The sequence below is a fragment of the Apteryx rowi genome, unplaced genomic scaffold (genome assembly GCF_003343035.1).
Source record: "Apteryx rowi isolate R43461 unplaced genomic scaffold, aptRow1 scaffold_0, whole genome shotgun sequence".
NCBI lineage: Eukaryota > Metazoa > Chordata > Aves > Apterygiformes > Apterygidae > Apteryx > Apteryx rowi.
Genome location: NW_020447195.1, coordinates 5,221,593 through 5,241,035, shown reverse-complemented (window position 1 = coordinate 5,241,035; position 19,443 = coordinate 5,221,593). Strand labels below are relative to the sequence as shown.

Here is a 19,443-nt window from a genome sequence, read left to right as displayed (position 1 = left end):
AAAAGAACATATACCAGACAACCAGACAACTTCTCTGTCCTTGATTATTAATGACCTAGTATGTCCCTACTTCGTGAGGTTTAACTCATTTCATTAAGACCACAAACTTTAGTTTTAAAAATGATAAAACAAGCTCATTAGCTGTTTGCAGACCATTGATCTGGCTTCCTGTAAGACATCTTGTTACACAGCAAAGTTCTCTCCTTGTACAAAACGCATGATTACGTTATCAAGCAGTGAAGCTGTTATTTTAGGGCAGGCATGTAAGATCTTATATGAAGCCTGTGAAACTGATGTTAAGACTCTGACTTCAAAGGTTTTTCAGCCTTTGGGGTCTGGCCGGGTGAAATAAGTAAACGGAAGCCGGTTCAGGAGCTAGCACTTTGAATGCTGTATTTAGGCCCTCTCCTACACATATGAATATCCTTAAGAATATTCATATAGCTGGAGACGGCTTGGTGTAAGAAGCCTCTGAGACACCTACAAGCCAGGATAGGCTCAAATAGCTCAGACTGAATTTCTGTCCTGAAGGAGTGATCATGAACCAGATCCTTCCTTCTCATATCCCAGGTATGATTCTGCCAAAGGGCTAACCTACAACAGTCTTCACAGCTAATGAAACAGTTCAATGTATAGTCCTAACCTTACTAATAAATTGACTAAAAGGTCTTTCAATTACCCTAATGAGAAGTGATATATATTAAAGGAGCAAGAGTAATTGTTCTTCAAAGCCTGCTCTGCTTTCTCTTACAATCAGAGATGTCTTGCCAAAAAATTCTGTAACCTAGCACTGTTTTAAGAAATATTATCTGTGTAAAGAATTTGGGACAGTTAAGTTTTTGAAGTTGTAACAATTTCATCTTTATGAATATTGATAAGAAAGAACATACTTTGGAGATCCTGTAAAGTTTTAATTGGCAACTGTAAATGGAAATAACTTGGTGGAATTATTGCATCCATTGACTAACAGTTTGAGGGGTTAAAAGGTAGTGGTTAATACAAAAGCACTGTTGTAAGTAAAAAGAATCCTGTAATAACACTTTTATCTGCTACATTATTGCAGTTTCTTTTAGGAAATTTCTTTCTTTTGGTTTGCAAATAGCACCATTCTCCCTTTTGATCCTTTTTCACTTACAACTTTTCTCACTGAGACATTCTACATCCATTTCTTAATCTTATCCTAAAAGTCCCATCAATGAGAGTTTTGGCATACACCTTTTACAATGGACATTACTTAGATCAAAAGTTAATTTCATCCTGAGAATCCTGATTAATCTTCCAGTGAGTGCTACAAATCACAGTCCTTAAATTAATGAATAAAAAGATGAAGATACAAAATGCCAGTAGGTTAAAGTTTCCTGAGAATTTGAGTGGGTTTCAAAACACAAGAAAAAAATGGAAGAGAGTTCTGAGGAGAACAGAGAAGATTTATACACTAAATTCAAGCCCAGTGTATGCAGAAATACCAAAAAAAAAACCCCACCACCAACAAAAAAAAACCCACTAGGTTATTTAGTGCCTTCTTTTAGGCAAAATAATTTTCTGCCATATGGAGAACAATCTTTCAGAGAGACAAGAGAAACACCCTCAGGTTACCARAGAAAAAAGTTTTCGGAGACGGTATAACCTGTATGTTAATTCAAGAATTTGTGATGTAGTGGGTGGAAAACTGACTTTGGAGCCAGAATACCAGCTTGTGGGACAGAACTGAYGCCTGTCACTCTTTCTGAGCCTCAGTTCCCTGTACATAAAATCCTTATCTTGTTTAGAAAATACTTTGAAATTCATCATCATGGTATTGCTGAGAAAAAATTCAAGAAACTGTTAGTAACTGAGTAGGGAGTAAATATATTTTAATTTTGAAGAAAAAATTGCTGATAGTTTTTTTGGCATGAAGGAAGCCTTAGAATGGAGACCTGAACTCATCTGTTTCTAAGCATGGGTGACTATTATAGAAGAATAGTGGACTTTTATTTGAATTAAGGATATGTCACTGTATTCATCCATTTTTTTTGCCAGATTTTCATAAGTATTATGGAAATTGAGTTCAACAGACACAGTGAATTATGAATTTATAGGGGAGATTGGAAAACTAATTCTGAACCTGTGCCATAAGTATTTTCATCAGAAATCCAGTTCTCAGAGTATGTGTAACCAAGGCAAGGAGCTGAAATGACTCTCTGTGACCTTTGTCTAACCAACAGAGAACATTCTGAATTTCATTTGTTAAATATTTGTAGCTCATTACTTTTATAAAGTCTGAAGACCAGGAATTATTCAATGGTTAATTTTAAATACAGAAAAGGATCAAGAAAATCTTAAATGCTTTGAGGACAGTTTGTGAAAGTGAAGCAGCTAGATTTTAAAATCAACATTTTATTATGAATTATTAACTCTGTTACAGTCTGCAGACATCTTCCTTCCTGAAGAAATACATGGTTTAAAAGGCATAGGGAGGCATAAGGTATAAAGCATAAAAGGCATAAGAAGGAAAACGATTCCACCAGGCTTAGCACTAAAGCTGGATCTTATAACAGAATTAAAGGGGTGGAAAGTCTGTAAGAGGAAGAATAAATGGAATACACTCCCTTGGCCAACAGTCTCCTGAGAGCCATTATTATATGATTTAGGCCACAGCAAGTTTCTATTACCCGAAAAACTCTGAACTGCTTTAGAATTGGAGAAAGAAAGGGTAAATCATACAAATCCCTCCTGATGTTCCTTCCCAGCCCTTTTGTGCTGCTCAGAAGAGTTCTGCCAGGGCAGACTCTAGGACAGTTTCATGCCAACACTGAGAAGCATGCTAAATTTTCTCACTTACTCTGCTGATCCCTCGTGTTCACTTCCTTGTCTTTTCTTTTTCACTTCTTTGTCCTTTGGTAATGATGACAKAGACAGGTTAAAGAATAACTGGCATGACAAAGTGGTCTTTTTTTGGAGCAACAGCCTTCCTAATGGATCTTTGCCTGCTTGGGAAAGAGAGAGCTTATTTCCATTTCCCTTTCATACTGTGTAATATGAGCCAACCCCATGTCTGCACAAAAGTCTTAAAACATTACAAAAATTGTTCATCATATTTTAGAATGCCAGGAAGGAGTCTCTGTCAATGAGGCCTGTCACGGACAGTATTAAAACATACTCCTTGGGCAGTGTGGAAGAAATGAGCATTTCTGTTTCTCAGGTTGCCTTCATTTGGGATTAATTTTTGTTGCCAGGACTCTAATAACTTTCTTTTGAACACTAGAAATGAAACAAAAGAAGTAAACAAAATCAAAACAAATGGAATATTTAATTTCTTTAACCTTCAAAGTATTATAATATACAAATACATAACATTTTTATTCAGAAAAATTAGAATTTACTTTTATTACTGAGCTGAGTGCAGAGAAATAGATAATAGTAAATACTTGAATATCTTCCTGTAACAGTATCTTGATAGTTCTATCGTAAGCATTGACTATGTTTTGACAGAAATATATTTTTGCTTGACTACTGCTATGTATATTTAAAGGAAATATGAAGACTGAGTTTTCGCCTTAACATTAGCAGCTACTAAGTGAAAAACAATTTTTATCTGGGAAGCATATATGAAATGTTTTGGTGTTTTTCCTTCCCTTGAGCATTTTCCTCCAAGTAATCTAAGAATCATTTTCCCTCAGACATTTTTCTTAAAAGTTTCCGAATAAAACCAAGCCAGCTGAAAGAAAAATTATACATTATACATGAAGAGAGTGGTGGACTTACAGATGAGCAGATTACAGCACTAAGAAGGTAATCTTTGGGGTTCAATTGTTTATTTATGATAAATGGTACCTTTTGGAAAAAGCATARTTTTCTGCAAATAATGGGAAATTCAGGAAAGATGCTACTGTGACATTGAATCTATCCTGACTGCAAACAAAAAKTTAGGGTTGCACACAGAAATCTCAGTCCTTAGAACTAAGATTGTACAGTGTTCCCCCAAATGTCACTCTTCCCCATGTTGTTCAGCACATGACAGCAAGTCTGACATGATTTTGTGAACAGGTTACAAGGAGCAGAGTTAATAAAAGAATCGATTGTGGTAGTGAGCAGCTGTAACTTACTGGGAACGCTTCACAGCCTTACCTTCTATCACGGGGTCACAAATCAAAGAAACATAAGAAATTCTGTTCCCTATTTAAGAGTTCATTTGGAAAGGGGAAAACAAATTGCTTTGGAAGGGGAAAGGATATTAAGAATATCAGTATTTCTTAGTGGCAGAGATTTGGGGATCAAAGCAGAATGCAGATTTTTGTATCTTTAAAAAAATTGAACTATTATATTGAGAGGAATAGATTTCAGGAGTGTAAGCAAACTATTGGCATGTAAAATCTGTAGGAAATGGATTGTATCTCTTTGAATAGTTTATGACCCAGGAAGGGAGCAGGTCCAAGATTAGTATCCGTTATACGGCCAAGTCTCCATTCAAGGCATGTGGCACCTGTGCCATTTTATTAAATATATTCATATGAAAATTTGATGTGAAACTGCTTCTTGCTTCAAAATGAGAAAATATTAGAGTGTTTTGCTAAAAGGAGCCTGGAAAAAGATGATGCTGGTGAAGAAAGTGAGGAAGTAACCAACCTATTTTGCTACCAACATGCCTACTTCTTGTAGCATGAAATTAATCCTGGCTTTGAAATCCTAATCCTAATCTCTACATCAACAATAAATTTTAAATCCATGGAGTTATGTCTGCACTTAGAAGGTGATGAGAACAGGAAAAACAGCTGAGTAACATATATGGAATTAATGTCATTATATGAAATGGCTTGTACAGAGCTTGCTTGAACTGTGAAAGAACATGGAAAAGCTTGTGAATATTTAAAATGTTTAAGTGTACTAGTGTTCTGGAGGAAGTTTCCATGCAGCCTGAGGGTTTTTGTCGTTTATACTGACACTAGCAACACAGCAGATTACGAACTGGTGAAAGGTGTATAGCTCCAGTGAAGGTATTAGAGCTCCGTCGCCTTTCAAAACTGGCCCTAAAGGCTGCATTCAAAAAAAAATTTTTTTTTCCTAATTCCTAATTGCAGTGATGTAACTGGTCAGGACATTGTTGCAATGAAATATCCATCAAGGGACACATGGCAGTCTCTGGGAAATAAACAGGTAGAGCTGGCAGACGCGAGGGAATGTCCCGAGTCCCGTAGCGCAGGATAGTGCTTGGGATATGGTCAGCCCCATTTATGGTGGCAGTCATTGCTCACCCCTCAGTTTGGAAGGAAAACAACTACAGGTGCTCCTGCTGAAATCAGTCTGAACCACTCGGTGTGTGAAACAGTCCCTTAGGTTGCTACTTGTAACACGTTTGTCTTAGACTAACTCTGTATTTGCAGACATACGCGCCTCCCCAACCATGCTCCGTGTTCAAGCCCTAATACAACACTGCAAATTCAGTTCCGACCTGCACTCTGTTGAAATTAGTCTAACACCATGGAAGTCACTGATTTGTAGCATCTGGGCTCTTTGCCATCAGACAATAATAATAATGATGATAATGAAGCTTGAAAGTTTTTATTTTTTACTTCAAGATTTCAGAGTCTTCCTTTGGTAGTAGTAATATTGAGGAAAATTTTCTAGCAAGGGAACATGTAAGAGATACTGGATGCTCTATTACTATATTGCTATATGCTATATTGGATCAAGGATTTTGTTCCTGGGATTCATATTTATTGTCAAAATCTAGGAATGCGTGTGCACATTTTGTCATGAAGGGAAGCTTATTTTTCTCACTCCAACAGTTTTCAAAATATTACTGAAAATGATGAAATGCATTGCAGAATTGAGGGCTGGATTTCCAAGACAGTTTGGTGTCTTACAGCTCCCATTCAGACATCTCACTGAGCTGGCAGATGTTTATCTGAAAGCGTCAGCACCCAGAAGTTTCTCTTGTACAACGCACTGTAATAGAGCTGGCACGATACATGTAGCAGGACATGTAGCGCTTCTGAAGATCTTCCACTTGATTTAGGTGTCACAGTGGAAAATTTTACCATTGAAAACTATGGATTCCAAATAATTGAGAATTTGTGGTTATGACAGGAATTTAAACAGAATATCCAGGGACTGGAAAATTCCTTTGTATGCAAATTATACCTGTCCTATTGTCTAAGCCTGAACAGGATGCTTAAATTCCACTATCATAAAAAGAAAGTGTATTTAAAGCCAAAAACAAGATTATGTTTTTAAGACTGTGACCAGTGAGCAGAACGTTCTGCTCATGTATCCAGTGAAGGTTAGTGGAGGTGCTTCAGGACTTACTTTGATACAGAAACCTTTCTATATTCCTCTGAATGAGTTCTTTATCCTGAAGTCTTAAAATAAATARCAAAGAACTCTTTGTCTCTATAAACTTTAATTTTTCAGAACAGTGTGTGAGATTTTAAATTACACAGTTCCATTATAGTTACATCCATGTAAAAAGATATTCATGGAAGCATTCACATATTCATGTGTTTTCTTTTCTATGGCTTCCATTGTCTAATGCTTTAAGCTTTAAGATTTCTAGATAACCTGTTAGTTTCATTTCATCTACATAATACATGAAAACAATTTGATGGAATATCAGACTCCTGATTAAATGAAGATATTTTCTGTCAGCTTTTTAAAAAAATATTCTTTGAATTTGCTTAAAAAATTAAACCAACAATTTTTAATGATAAATAAAAACTCATTTTCCAGCAGATAACTGTTATTTTTAACTGAGAATTCATTTTTTACTTGATGGTGAAGGGTGACAAATGGAATATTTTGTAATCTGCTTTAGTATGTATCTAATAATTCAAAAGCTATAAATTACTCAATTAAATTATTGACAATGATAAAAAACCCTTATTCTGTGTTTATATCACTAAAATCTTTGCTTTACTTTTTCCATGTTACAAATTATTTTTTAACAAATTGACTTACTTTTAATGAAAATGTATATCCATCCACATGAATGTTTAATCACACTTGCTACAAATTTAGTAGGTTGTTTGCAGAAGAAGAAGAGAAGATAGTAGACCTGAATGCTTATTGAGGATCCTTACCTGTCCTTCTCATATATGTTATCTATAACACCGATTCCATTTTTCTTCTTTAAGATATCCTACTAATTCCCATGGTATACATGTCAGACAGGTAAAAAAAAAATCTCCAAAGAGGGGAACTGTGGTGATGTGAAATTATTTTTCCMAGTGGAGAAATGTTTAAAGATGTCAGTTTTCCAAAAATCTCCTGCTCTGGAGTACTGCGGGAGAAAGGTCCGCTACCTTATTCAGAAGGAAGAAAGTTGCAGCTCTGTGTTATGTGTCCTAACGAAAACGGGAAGGGGATCGCAGAAGTGAYGCAGTGCTTACAGAGACAGACACGCAATTACCCGCTTTTCTTTCATGGGCAATTAAAAAAATTGTAGACCTAGGAGTCGTACTGTGGAGCCCATTGGGTGCTCACGTCTCAACACGTGTATGCTGTGTTTTTGCGTTAGTTTTTCAAAGCGGCTATTGCAGGTGACAAGCTGAATGGACACGGCCTGCCACCTATGGAGGTTTATAGTGCCCGAGTCTCGTCTAGAGGGCACGGACTAGCTGACAGGTGATTTACGTACACTGTGTTTTGTTTATGAAATGAGGCCTTTCAGAACTGGCAAACTGCTCCTTAGTTTTTAATGAAGTTTCCKTCACTGCAGGCTGGAGTTCCAACTTTGCAATATGTGAAACAGTAAACACTCAGAAATCCCAATACGTGGCATGGAATGATTGTTTTATGCTACACCAGTATTCAAGAAAGAGGACATCTAATTTTCATTTACTGTTTTACAGATATATGCCAACACCGAAAGATGTAGAAAGGTACCAGGCCTTCAGGGGATCCCCTTCGGAGCTGCATGTAGTCGATCAGTTTATGTTAGAGGTRAGAAAGCACAGCGGCCATTAAAACACACCACACGAAATTTCTAGGACACTCTCTTCTAGACAAAACTGCTACAAGAAGTGGTTGTTTGGAACTTAAGTTTCCAGTCTCAGCCAGAATCAGTGTAAGAGGATTTATCTGACGTAGAGATGGGATACACAAAAATTATGAAGAGAACTTTTATCCCTTTGCGTTTCTGAGTATCACTTCCTCCCCTTCCCTGAAAGTAGGAACTGGTTTATTCTGAGCTAGATTTCCAAGAACTTCAAGTGTAAAATTGTGTGCACTTAACTATTCTTGTTCACAAGAAATGAGTGTCATTGTTTTTAATAGCATCTGTCCCTATATGCATACACAGTGAGTTCTTGAATTTACCTATGGAAACCAAGCATGTTTCTGACATGTGATTGCTATATTTGCCATCATATATCTARTCTTAAGACCTAGAATAAGATTAATAAATGAGTACAGAAATTAGGAAAACTATGCTACTAACTGAATTGCTCAATATATTATGAGAGATACATGCATGTTTGAGTAGAAACATGGGTTTGGATTCCTTTTCTGTTCTGTTTATGCAGATGTGTAAAATCTCACATTTAGGCCAGAGGCTGGATCTCCTGCTTACCATACGTGAGCTCCCTGTGAGCATAAGAGATTTGGAGCCTGTAAGTAACATGCTTGTTTCATAGTTTACGTGTAATAAAAATCTACCGGTTAGATAGCAGAGGGCCAAATGGCCTCAAAGCAGATTTCAAACTGTGTGGTTGGGGAGATTTTTTTCTATAGGAAAACAGTTCATAAGCCATAATATGAACAATTCATACTGCAATAATCCAGGCAGTCTAATGTATAAAATATCATTTTACTGCACTGCTGCACTGCTGAAAAGTAACATGCAAAAAGGTTAAAAAAAATTTTTAAAGTCAGTGTAGCTCCTGGCTTTGATAGCCAAGGAATTGTAAATAACATGAAACTAAGTTAGAGATAGGTTGTATTTGCAGTGTAATATGGACTACCTGCTGGTGCATTTGGAATGCCTTTGGAAATCCAAAATTTGGGGTGATTTAGTAACACAAGTGCCTTCTACAGAAAGCAGGATCTGAGAAACACATGGAACTGAGCTCAGATAGATCAGTATGACCCTTTCTCTTGGGATTTTAGAGAATCCAGAGTTTTTGGAGACATTAGCTGGCAGAATTGCTTTTATTTTAYTGTATTTTGTTAATGATACAGTATTCTACAGTGATGATTCAAAACAGAATACAGTAAAAAAATGGAGACATTACAGGGCTGCTATATGCATATACATATGTGCATATGCATTTAATATCATCCTTATTTTACTAGTGTTCAGGAAGCAGTTTCTGATGGGTCTGGTAGTGCAATAAACACCCACAAAGGAGCGGGAAAAGGACAGGAAAAGATATTCAAATTTTTATTTGGGGTTGTTACACTTTCCTCATTCTCTGGTAAGTGATAGGACAGACAGGAATTTGACCATTAAAACTGGATTCCTTGTGTGGGAAAATTCTTGCCCCACAAGCCGAAGGAATCATTCTAAAGTCATGGATTTTTAGAGCGAGTTTATTGGACCAGCCTCTCATAGAAAATTACCCCTTCCCAAAGACTGAAACAAGCTGTCCACCCTAATAATTACATCATTAAACTRAAATGTTGCAAAACTGAGTTCAAGTCCCTCTCTGCCTAGTTCAGAGCGACCCGGGAAGGGGGGCAGGAGGGGAACAAATTAACAGTGTTGAGAGTCATGTGGAGCCGCCTTACCTGCCAGGCTCTACCTGTGCTTCGATTCAAAACAAATTGTTTCAACACAATTCTGTTCCTGTCAAAATGTTTCAAAGCTTTTGCTTGCTTTCTGCAYGGGAATGAAAGCACATTTTGAAAGTTGCTGCAAGTCAGAGTTGTTATCCTTTGTCTGGCTGCGATTAAAACCGTAGTAACAGTGAACAAAACTCAGAAGAGGAACAGATGGAGAACACCGGGGAGGTGCACAGATTTCTGACCCTGCCTGGTATAATGTGACACCTTTGCTATCCTCCACTGAAACGAAATACTTGAAAATTTGGAAGCTACAGTATACTGATTGCTTTGAGGGATATTTATTGTTCATTGAACAGATGATTAGCTCTCTAAGTACTTTCTTATTTGTGCACACTACACACATATATATATATAATGTGTAGACTAGACACTTAAAATTTTATTGGACAGTCTGAATATTAGCTTTCAGTATTGTTTGGCCCTGTGATGTGCTGTGAATGTTTTAACAAGGGCTTTCAGAGCTCCCACAACTTTTCTGCTTTCCCTGTTTTTTAATTTTATGTTTGTGGTTGATCAAGATAGGTGTGGCAGTAGAAAAATATACATTTCCTAATTTAAAACAAAAACACCTCTTGTATTTATAGACCTAGAAGGGAGGTGGCTTCCCTGGGGAAATGGAAATTGATACTAAGTTTGATTACAGGAAATTATTATTCTTCCTTGTGGGGAAACCGTACCAAGAATTTTGATAAGATAACAGTCTTCTAGCTGGCATAAACAGACGGGAGAGAGGTGACGGATGGAGAACCTTACACTGCGCTTCAGGCTATCTGCTTCCCCTGATGCCTGACATTTGGTGCAATCTGGTGCATTCAAACAGCACAATATTTTTTATTGAGAAGCATTTTTAAGAGATGAGGTTGAAGTTCTTTTGGCAAGACTGATTTGGCAGCCAGAAAGGATGTGACCTCCAGCTGAGGCAGGGAGGCTGTGCCAACACTGGCTTTATCTTGGTAGCAGAATTTTGACTAGTCTTTCCTGAACCCCCCTAGCCTGTTCCCCAAAGGAAGTTGAATAGAGAGATATCAGCTACGGTGCGACTTATTTACTCTAGCTAAGAACAATGAGGCCTGGCAAAGGGAAGGTAAAGACGCCAATGTTTCACTCATACTTTCAACCTGAACTGAAGGAAGATACGTGTGTTCCAGCTAATAAACCAGAAAATCCAAGCAAGTAAGCAGCTGCAATCCAGCCAGAAGTTTATTGCTGTCTTGGAGTACATTTTAGCCATTGGGAACCTTTTAAATGAAAAGGCTGGAAAAGAGAAGGCTAGAGGATTTCGACTGTCGTCTTTGATGAAAGTGAGTAAATATTTTCCTTGTCATTAAAATTATGATATTATAATGTATGTTAACATTACATCACATTAACATTAACATTAAACTAAGTTTTGTCCTGAATGTGGAGAAAAGCAATCATTTTTAATGAATAGCTAACATTTTAACATCTGCTCTTGCTTACACTAGAAACAAAGTCCGGTTTAACAATGTGTTCTTTAACATGTACTGTAACAAGATGCATTTCCCCATTTTAGACGACAACGTTGGGTACATGGGGCACTGTGGTGTGGAATACGTTGTTTTTCTAATGAGGTAGAACATGGAAATGCTGATTGCTCTGATATTAAGAGCCCACGGCTAGAAAAGACATGAGCTGCAAGCCGCTGGCTAGACTCGAGTTTGGGTTAAGTGTAATTTGCAGCTTTGTGCAGAACACAGTTATAAGGATCTGGTTTTGTTCCACAGTGGGCAGAGGCCGTGACTATGGCATTTCTTCTGCGAGGGTTGTGCTTCTATGGCACTGGAGCAATTCCTTCTTAGCCCTTCAGCTTTTTACTTCAGTGCAAAGGTCTTTTACAACAAGTGGTATTACATATTTTTTAAGGTAAAGTTTGACAGGTAGAATATAAATAATTGAATAAATTCAAAGAGAGTGAAGTTTGTCTGCAGTGGTTTTAACCAGTGAAATGTATGTGAAACTTTTGGAGCAAATGTCAGAGCCTTGGTGGATTGTGGAAGAGGTACTGCACGGAGTAGTGACTGGAAGCATCGTGTTGGGAGGTTCAAACTGGGCTTCGTAGCCCTAAAAATGCTTTCTGGGAATCAGGACATCTACTATATCCTTTAAAGATAAATCTTCTRTTCCCTTCCCCATTCTCCTCAGTGTAGCTCTTTAGATGATACAAGCTGATGTCAAAAAGCAGCAGGATTATGTATATGCAGAACTGTTGAAGTCTGCTGGCCCTTCCAGAGCTGCCTYGGTCCCACCAGCCTCAGTAGTGTTCTGGTGGGTGATTGAATAGGGGGGGAAAATGCCTGTTCYGATCTTTTCTCTTCCCTGACAGAGATCTGCCCTTCAGAACCCATCGTTTAGCTCTTGGTTCTTTACTTGTGTCTTAGCTGACCTACCACTTGCATGACACTAGGCTGAGTTTTCTATTAGCTTTAAGGCAGTTGATTTCCCTTCCTCATCAAAATACGTTGCCACTGAGCACAGGGATTTTTTCCCCTCCTCCACCCAGCAGTGACAGAGCATGATCTTATGCTAAAAAAAAAAAAAAAAATGGATACAAATTTCCTAAGCTGCCTTGAACCTTTAAGGCTACTATAAAATTATGCTTGATCTGTAAATAGAAGAGAGAAGGATTTTTTTTTTTTTTTTGGTAAGGTATCTTTTCCATCTGGAGACTTTAATATATGAGTGAGTGATTTATAATGGTAGTGACAATTCTGAGACACAACTTGTATTTTTTTTTTWAAATGGCTGTGATATCACATCTATCATAATGAAAAATGTCTACAAAATCATTTTCTGCCACAGAGCATCTTCCCAGATTCAATTAAGGAACCTTACTATCTACATGGATACAGCATGGTGTTTTAAGTAGAAAGGGGTACATGACTGTGTTTGGAGATCCAAAATCAGTTGCAATCAATTAGGATACCTTAAGTTAAAAAAGACCCCTGTGAATAAGATGACACAAAAGAAAAAGAAAGGTCAACGGATATGAAAGTGTAAAGCTGATCTTAATCAAGAATGTCTGCAAAACAGCAGACTGAAAAGAAGTTTAATTCCATTGTGTTTTCTATTCTTGTCAAATTTACCTAGGAGCTATCAGCATCCCTGCTTTTTCAATTTTTTTTTTTTTTTTTAAGTATAATAGCTCAGTCTGTCAATTATTGCTATATTCTATTTGTAGTTGTCTCTGTTGCGGGGTAAGGAGAGGACATTCACCTTGCTTCATGCCCTTGTGGAACAGATCTTCTTACATGAGCCTGATCTGACTAAATTTTCTCAGGAGCTGACAGAATTTGAAGCTGTTCCTGATGGTAAGATGATGGAGGGAAAATATCCGCAAATAAAAAATAAAGTCCCTCAACCCTTTTGTGGAAACTCCCATCTTCGCATTGTGTGAATGATATTTATTATCATCTTTTCCCCCCTCTATTCCTTTCCAGCTTCCATGAAAGGACTCAGTGCTGAAGTTGATGGTATGTAAATATGGTTTCTAAATTCAGAGACAGATTGTCATATGTTGTGCAGTCATTTGGAACAGGTTTTCATTGCACTTCTGCAGTTTGTAAAGAGAGGTAAAGGTGCAAAATATTGAGGTAAAGTGTTGCTATGGTGATATTTAACCTGCCATGTTACTGTGAGGAATTTAAAAAAAACAAATATTAAAGTGCTTCCAGGTGGTTTAGAAATATCAAAAATATACTGCCCATGGTAAATAGAATTTATCTTAAACTGCAAATGTTAAGCGATACAGGCACTCTGTCAAAGTTACTGCTGGAACAGTCACCAGGTGCAGGCAACAGAGCAGGAAAAACTTAGTACAGTTAAGTAGTGAAGTTCAAGAACTTCTTTGAACCAAACTGATATCCATCTCTAAAAAGGAATACAACACTAGTGAAGTCAATAGGAGAGAATAGAATAAGATTGTTCAAATGTAAGCTAGACTTTGGGAGACATTTAGAACTTACCATTGAACAGTACCATAAGGTGGCCAGTGAAGTCGATGGATTTTAGACTGAGCCCTTCGTGAGCTCATAGAGAAGGTATATAAGCAGATAAAAATGTCTTATATTGTGTTAAAAGTTTATAAAAATCCATCTTTTGAAAATGTGGCATGGACACTGACTGTCACTATGGACCAATATATCCCATTTCAGCATTTGATAAYATATCAGAATGACAGTCACTCTCAGCCTTTAGTGTGAAAAGCCCTTGCACCATTTTGCTAACCTTTGGTAGGCAGCCAGGCATTTAGCTTGCAGTTACAGAAGTGTTTTTATTTTGTTCCAACAAATTCCAAACAACTTTTTAGGAGATATAAATAACTAAAAATCACTATTTCCCTTCAGTCACTTGTGCTCTTTGGGGAAAATGTTGGTAGCATTTCAAAATCACTAAATATTTTAAAGCTAGATTTGTAAAGTCATGGCTAAAGTGTTAAAACAGACACGATACCAGAAACTGTTGGGAGCTGCCAAAGGAGCTGCATTATGGGAACTGGAGGAGACTGGCTGGCCTCTTCCCTTCATGGATTCATGATGGCCGAGTGCAGATCACTCCTTTATGTTTTGAGTCCCAAACCCTCTCCATTCTCCAGGGAAAGGGATGGCATGAATACTGCAAATTCTCAGCATGTAGATCCAGAGGCACATCCTGGGGCTCATTTCCTGCAAGTATTGCAGGAGCATGAAGGGAGGAAGATCCTAGGCTGAAACCTTGGTCAGTTCAGGACTGAATCCTTTGATCCAAGGACGAATSCCACCTCTGGAGTAGTAGTCTTCTCCACCAGCCATTTCATACAGTTAGAGCTCTCACGCTAGCAGTCTGCTGTAGTGCCGAGTGACAAGATTTCCTACTGTTACATAGGCTAGAATTTTTGTTCTTTTATCTTTAAAGGAACACTGAATTTTATGCACAAAAACTTAGGTTAGACATGTTATTTTTACTGCTAATTCAAATGCTTAAAAGCTAGGAAAAGTCAGATTTATGGCTGCTGTATAACCAGACTATGGACCTCTTCATTATTCTCCAGTTGCTTGTGATGTGGTCACATACTATTTTTTCCATAAGACCCATGCCTCTTTTAGGATTTCTATTTCAAAAAGGCAAGTTAGTATTCTAGATGAACATACTATAGACCCATATTCTTCTAATTTTTCCATTAGACATCTGCAGTCCTTTACACAACTGCATGCTGGTTAAATTTCTCAGTTTCTTTCTCTTTTGTTGTTAGTTTTAAAAAAAGAATTGGAAAATGTTACTCAGTGCAGGCGGCTTATCAAACCCAAGACGATCAAGGCAACACCCCAGGAGTCACAGTTCTGCAAGGAACTAAAGGTAACATTATCGCAGCCTTATTGTAGGTTGGAGATAAAAGATGAGTAATCTAGTTGGTTTGTACTGAATCCTGCCCTGACAAGGGATTCAGGAACATTTCAGAAGGAAAGTAGCCTCTGATAGTGTCTCATACCACAAGATGCAGCATGAGGAGGGCTTTGCAGAATTTCTATACCTCCTCCTTTGGCTTAACAGGTAAATGGGCTGGAATGGATGAGGAACAGATAGCCACACAGTCACCCACARTAAACGGTTTGGAACAACAGCAATTTTAGAGCATATATGAATTTTAAATAGCTTCCTCTGCCCCCAGACAGCAGGGAAAATAGTATAGAGAAACATCATCCAAGAGCATGCCTAAATTGTGAGTATAGGTTGACCTAAGATGATTCTGCCTATGCTAATGACAGAACTAGATGGACACAATGGAAAAATAGTGAAACAGGCTGTTGGCAAGCCAGTTCCGGCCCAGAGTCAGCAGAGCCAAAGACAGGACTGTGCTCCCAAGAGTACAGTTACACTGATTCTGTACAGGGCTGCTTCTAGTAAGCRCATTCCTCTCTACCAGTGTGTGGACATGTTCACCTCTGCTTTCCTGAATATCTTTCTGCTGTGCTTCATTGGATGGTGTAGACATCTGCTAAATCAGCACATTCCCTTCTGCCCTGGAGCAGCTCAACAGTATGTTTCTTCAATAAATATTAAGTTGTTTAAAATGAATATGTTACAAAGRAATCATGATTAAGAAATGTTATTTTTAAGTTTCTATGGCCTTGTTTCTGACTCTCTTAAGAATTAGCAACTGAGAGTGTTTGYGTTGCATGCAAGAGGATTAGATTATGCCAAATGTGGATTCATGTATTGCCATGGAAATTAAGACTTTATCATGCTTCTAACCTTGCAAATTTTTCATAGATTTAGGTAGTGTTATTGGATGATACTGTAAAAAGTTCTCTGATGTTCATGTTCCTTTTTTGTATTTGATGGCTTTATACYGGCAAAGAAAGGTGTGTGCTTGATCTGTGCTTCTGTTTTGTGAAATGCAAAATTTGTGTGACATGGAAATTTTGACTTGAATTCTCTCGCTCTAACTGTTGTTTAATACCTGCTTTAACATTACGCCCTTATATCAAATTAAGAAGTTTTATTTTTATTACAGGATCTAATTCAGAAGTATGAAGGGGACCTATCCCTGCTGTCAAAAAGATGTGATGAAATGAAGAAGCTTTATAGCGACATACTGGTACATATTATATTAAAATRCAATTTGCACCTTATTTGCATCTGAAGATGATTTCATTTTCCATGTGGCCAGAAGTTGCCTCAACTTTTAACCCAGTTGCTTCCCCCCGCCCCATTCTCTAATGTTAGGCTTTTGATTCATTTCTCTCGTTTAGAAAGGATTTTTTTTTTCTTCTGAATAATGCTAGTCCCAGRCAGATTTATTTGCATATTTATAAAGCAGCAAAAAGGTGAAGTAAATATATAATGGGATGAGTGATCAAAGGTCAGGCTATCATCTGAAGAGCACTAGRAAGGAATAGTCCAGCTTCCCTAAGGGTTGGATATCTGCTCTGGAAATGTGTTGTGGGTAGTCGTGGAAAACATGTTGCTCATAAAAAAAAAAAAATCCACAGACCTATCTTTATGATTTTATATTCTGCTTATAAAATCAATAGTGACCTTGGCATGTGACACTTCTATGGAATTAACAATAAATTGKGGATAACTGCCTGTGGTATAGCTGTGGGCTATCAACTTCTCACAGATGGTCATTAGCTCTAGGAAATGCCTCTCTCATTACTGTTTTAACTGATGGTGCACCATGGGTGAGTGGTGAGGYGTGCCAAAGATCAAGGGCTTGTAGCACCCAAGAGGTGCAATTAAGAAGACAACATGCAAAACTATTAATCACATATCACTGGATAAGGTTAAAATTTTGTGACCAGATTATATCTGAGTAGTTTCTTTTACTGTGTTTTTGAGTTCTGGACAGAGGATTTACTCATAAGAACCTTTTAGATGATGTCCAGATGACTTTGTTTAGATAATGACAGATACTAGAAAATGTTAATCAACTGAATAACCAATAACTTCTTGTCCAAACCTTTCCATATATTTCAGTTGCAACCTGAAACACTGAAATACTAGTATATTGCTATTCAGCCTTGGGAGAGCTGTATCTTCCAGTTACAATACAGCTCTCAATTACAGGCAAGATAAGAACTTGTAGCAACACAAGATGACTTTTAAAACTTTTTATTGAAGTCTTTGGAGCTTGTTCTCTAGATTTCTACTGGTTGATTAGGAAGCTATTTCAGGCACCTCCTGTTCTTGAACTCATTGATCCCATTAAGGAGAAATACATGAAAATGCTGACAAGCATCTTGAATTAAACTSCAGCAACAGATTTAATAATAAAAATCCTCTTCTGTCCTAGAACTGGAGAACTTATTTGGAAGTGATTTTAGTTAATGCAGGAATCCTTCTCCTAGTACTGAACTTTGTAGTATGACTGCCTTTCAAAAGCTGTTTTACAGTAGAGTGTATCTGATGCCAATACTGTTTAGGTCTTTTTGAAAAACTTTTCATCCTTTCACCTTTTTCAAATGAAGAGAAGGAGCGAATAGGGGAGATGGCTCTTTCTTTGATTAGATTATTTTTTTCCCCCAAAGCATCTGTTTCCCCGTGAATATATATATTTTTTTGTTTGCAAAACAAAATGCCAGAGAATGAAAACATTTTGGTTTGGATATGCTGCTACCATGCCCACCAAGGAATATAAACCATTTCCCTAATGTACTAATTTTCTTTTATGAACAGGGTTCCCTCTAACAAACTGCATAGCCAGGAAACTTCATGATTTMCTGATTTTCTTTTCTTCAGCTAGAGATCTATAGCCCAGCCAGAGAGACTGAGCTATAGAGAAAACTAGGATAGAGGTCATTCAGGTAATGACAGCTCCTGGGGCCGCTGTTGCTTGGGATGTTTTGGTTCTCAGCTTGCTGGAGTTTTTAGTCATCTTTAAGTTTTCTTGGTCAGCTACTTAAAGTAAGAATAGGATTTCATGCTTAACTTAAGTCAATCTAAATGGTACTGCAAGTGAAAGAGCACATCCTGCACCAAGACATGCACTCCCACAGCATCCATTGGGCCAGTGCTAGCTAGCCCTCCCGTGGCTGCGTGCTCAGCTGGATCATGGCTGTTTGGTGCCAGTGCTAGCCCAAGGAACCAAGTAGAGAAGTATGTTCAGGAGTGTAGATGAAGGCAAGGCATTTCGATGCCAATGTGAATACTGAGCCTTACTTTGAGGAATCTGAAACAGCCGATATACGAACATTATTCTTGRAAGTTAATGGAGTTACTGTGTAAGGTGTGAGGTTCTACCCATACCCAAATCAGAGATGACAATAGCATGGTATACCTCATACTACTTGGACTTGGACCAAACACAAGGAGATGAAAAAATTCCTAAAACTATTTGTTAATTAGTAATAATAATGAAGGTATTTAATCTTTCTCTTGCTCTTTTCATTTCGTTAAGATCTTGGATGTGGCTTAGCTTATCTGGATGATATTAATGCTAAATATTTTTCTCTTTCAAATTTACAGGTAAAGTTTGGGGAACCACAAGATCTAGACTCTCAGGAACTATTTGGATGGATATCTTCATTTATTTGTGAGTTTAGGAAGGCGTGTGTTGATGTCATGCCGTAAAGACAACACAATTGTTATAAAGAGAGAAGGGAAAGAGAAGTCCAAGAAACAACGTTTAGGTTAATCAGTCTGAAAGTTTTATTAGTATGAAGTAGCACATAGATAGTATATCATCTTTACAGCAGTAYACTTTGATTTTAAGAGATATTCAGTTGATACTGTATAGTTTTGTAAGTGGTATTTGACCTGTAGAATTGCAGATGACCTATAAGCCTTGTCCTCATTTTTTCAATGTATGTGCTTTTTTACCTTGAGATGCTTGTGTATTTAGAAAGGAAACATTCTTGACATTTTATGAATTCTCTTTTAATCTTTTTCTTTGATACCCAGTCTTCTGATTAAGCTGTAACTATCACTCTCAATGACTAAATTTCTGCATGGTGATCTAATTTTTCACTATTTTTACCATAATTTTCCAGATAGTATTTCATAAGTTTTACAATGAAATGGGGAGCTGTTACCCACAGAGGAGAATATTGAGCAAAAATTCGTGTTTGTCTTCAGCTCTGAAAGCATTGCAGCTTTAATATGTAATCGAGAAAGTATCTGGATGGGTAGTTTTTTTTCTTCAAAGTAGTACAATAAAGCAGTGCTTTTTTATGGCTGATGTCACGG

At 37.4% G+C, this 19,443-nt stretch overlaps 1 protein-coding gene across 1 annotated transcript in view; it reads left to right on the top strand.

The window, feature by feature from the left end:
* LOC112961813 (formin-F-like) overlaps window positions 1-19,217 on the top strand; it is a 43,868-nt gene extending 24,651 nt beyond the window's left edge. The window contains exons 9-17 of the mRNA XM_026057392.1: window positions 3,660-3,771; window positions 7,827-7,917; window positions 8,499-8,585; window positions 10,908-11,060; window positions 12,959-13,088; window positions 13,218-13,250; window positions 15,008-15,111; window positions 16,271-16,354; window positions 18,724-19,217. Of these exons, the coding sequence (XP_025913177.1) occupies window positions 3,660-3,771; window positions 7,827-7,917; window positions 8,499-8,585; window positions 10,908-11,060; window positions 12,959-13,088; window positions 13,218-13,250; window positions 15,008-15,111; window positions 16,271-16,354; window positions 18,724-18,828 (899 nt within the window). The 3' untranslated portion in view covers window positions 18,829-19,217. The remainder of the gene's footprint in view (window positions 1-3,659; window positions 3,772-7,826; window positions 7,918-8,498; window positions 8,586-10,907; window positions 11,061-12,958; window positions 13,089-13,217; window positions 13,251-15,007; window positions 15,112-16,270; window positions 16,355-18,723) is intronic.
* The last annotated feature ends 226 nt before the right edge of the window (window positions 19,218-19,443 follow it).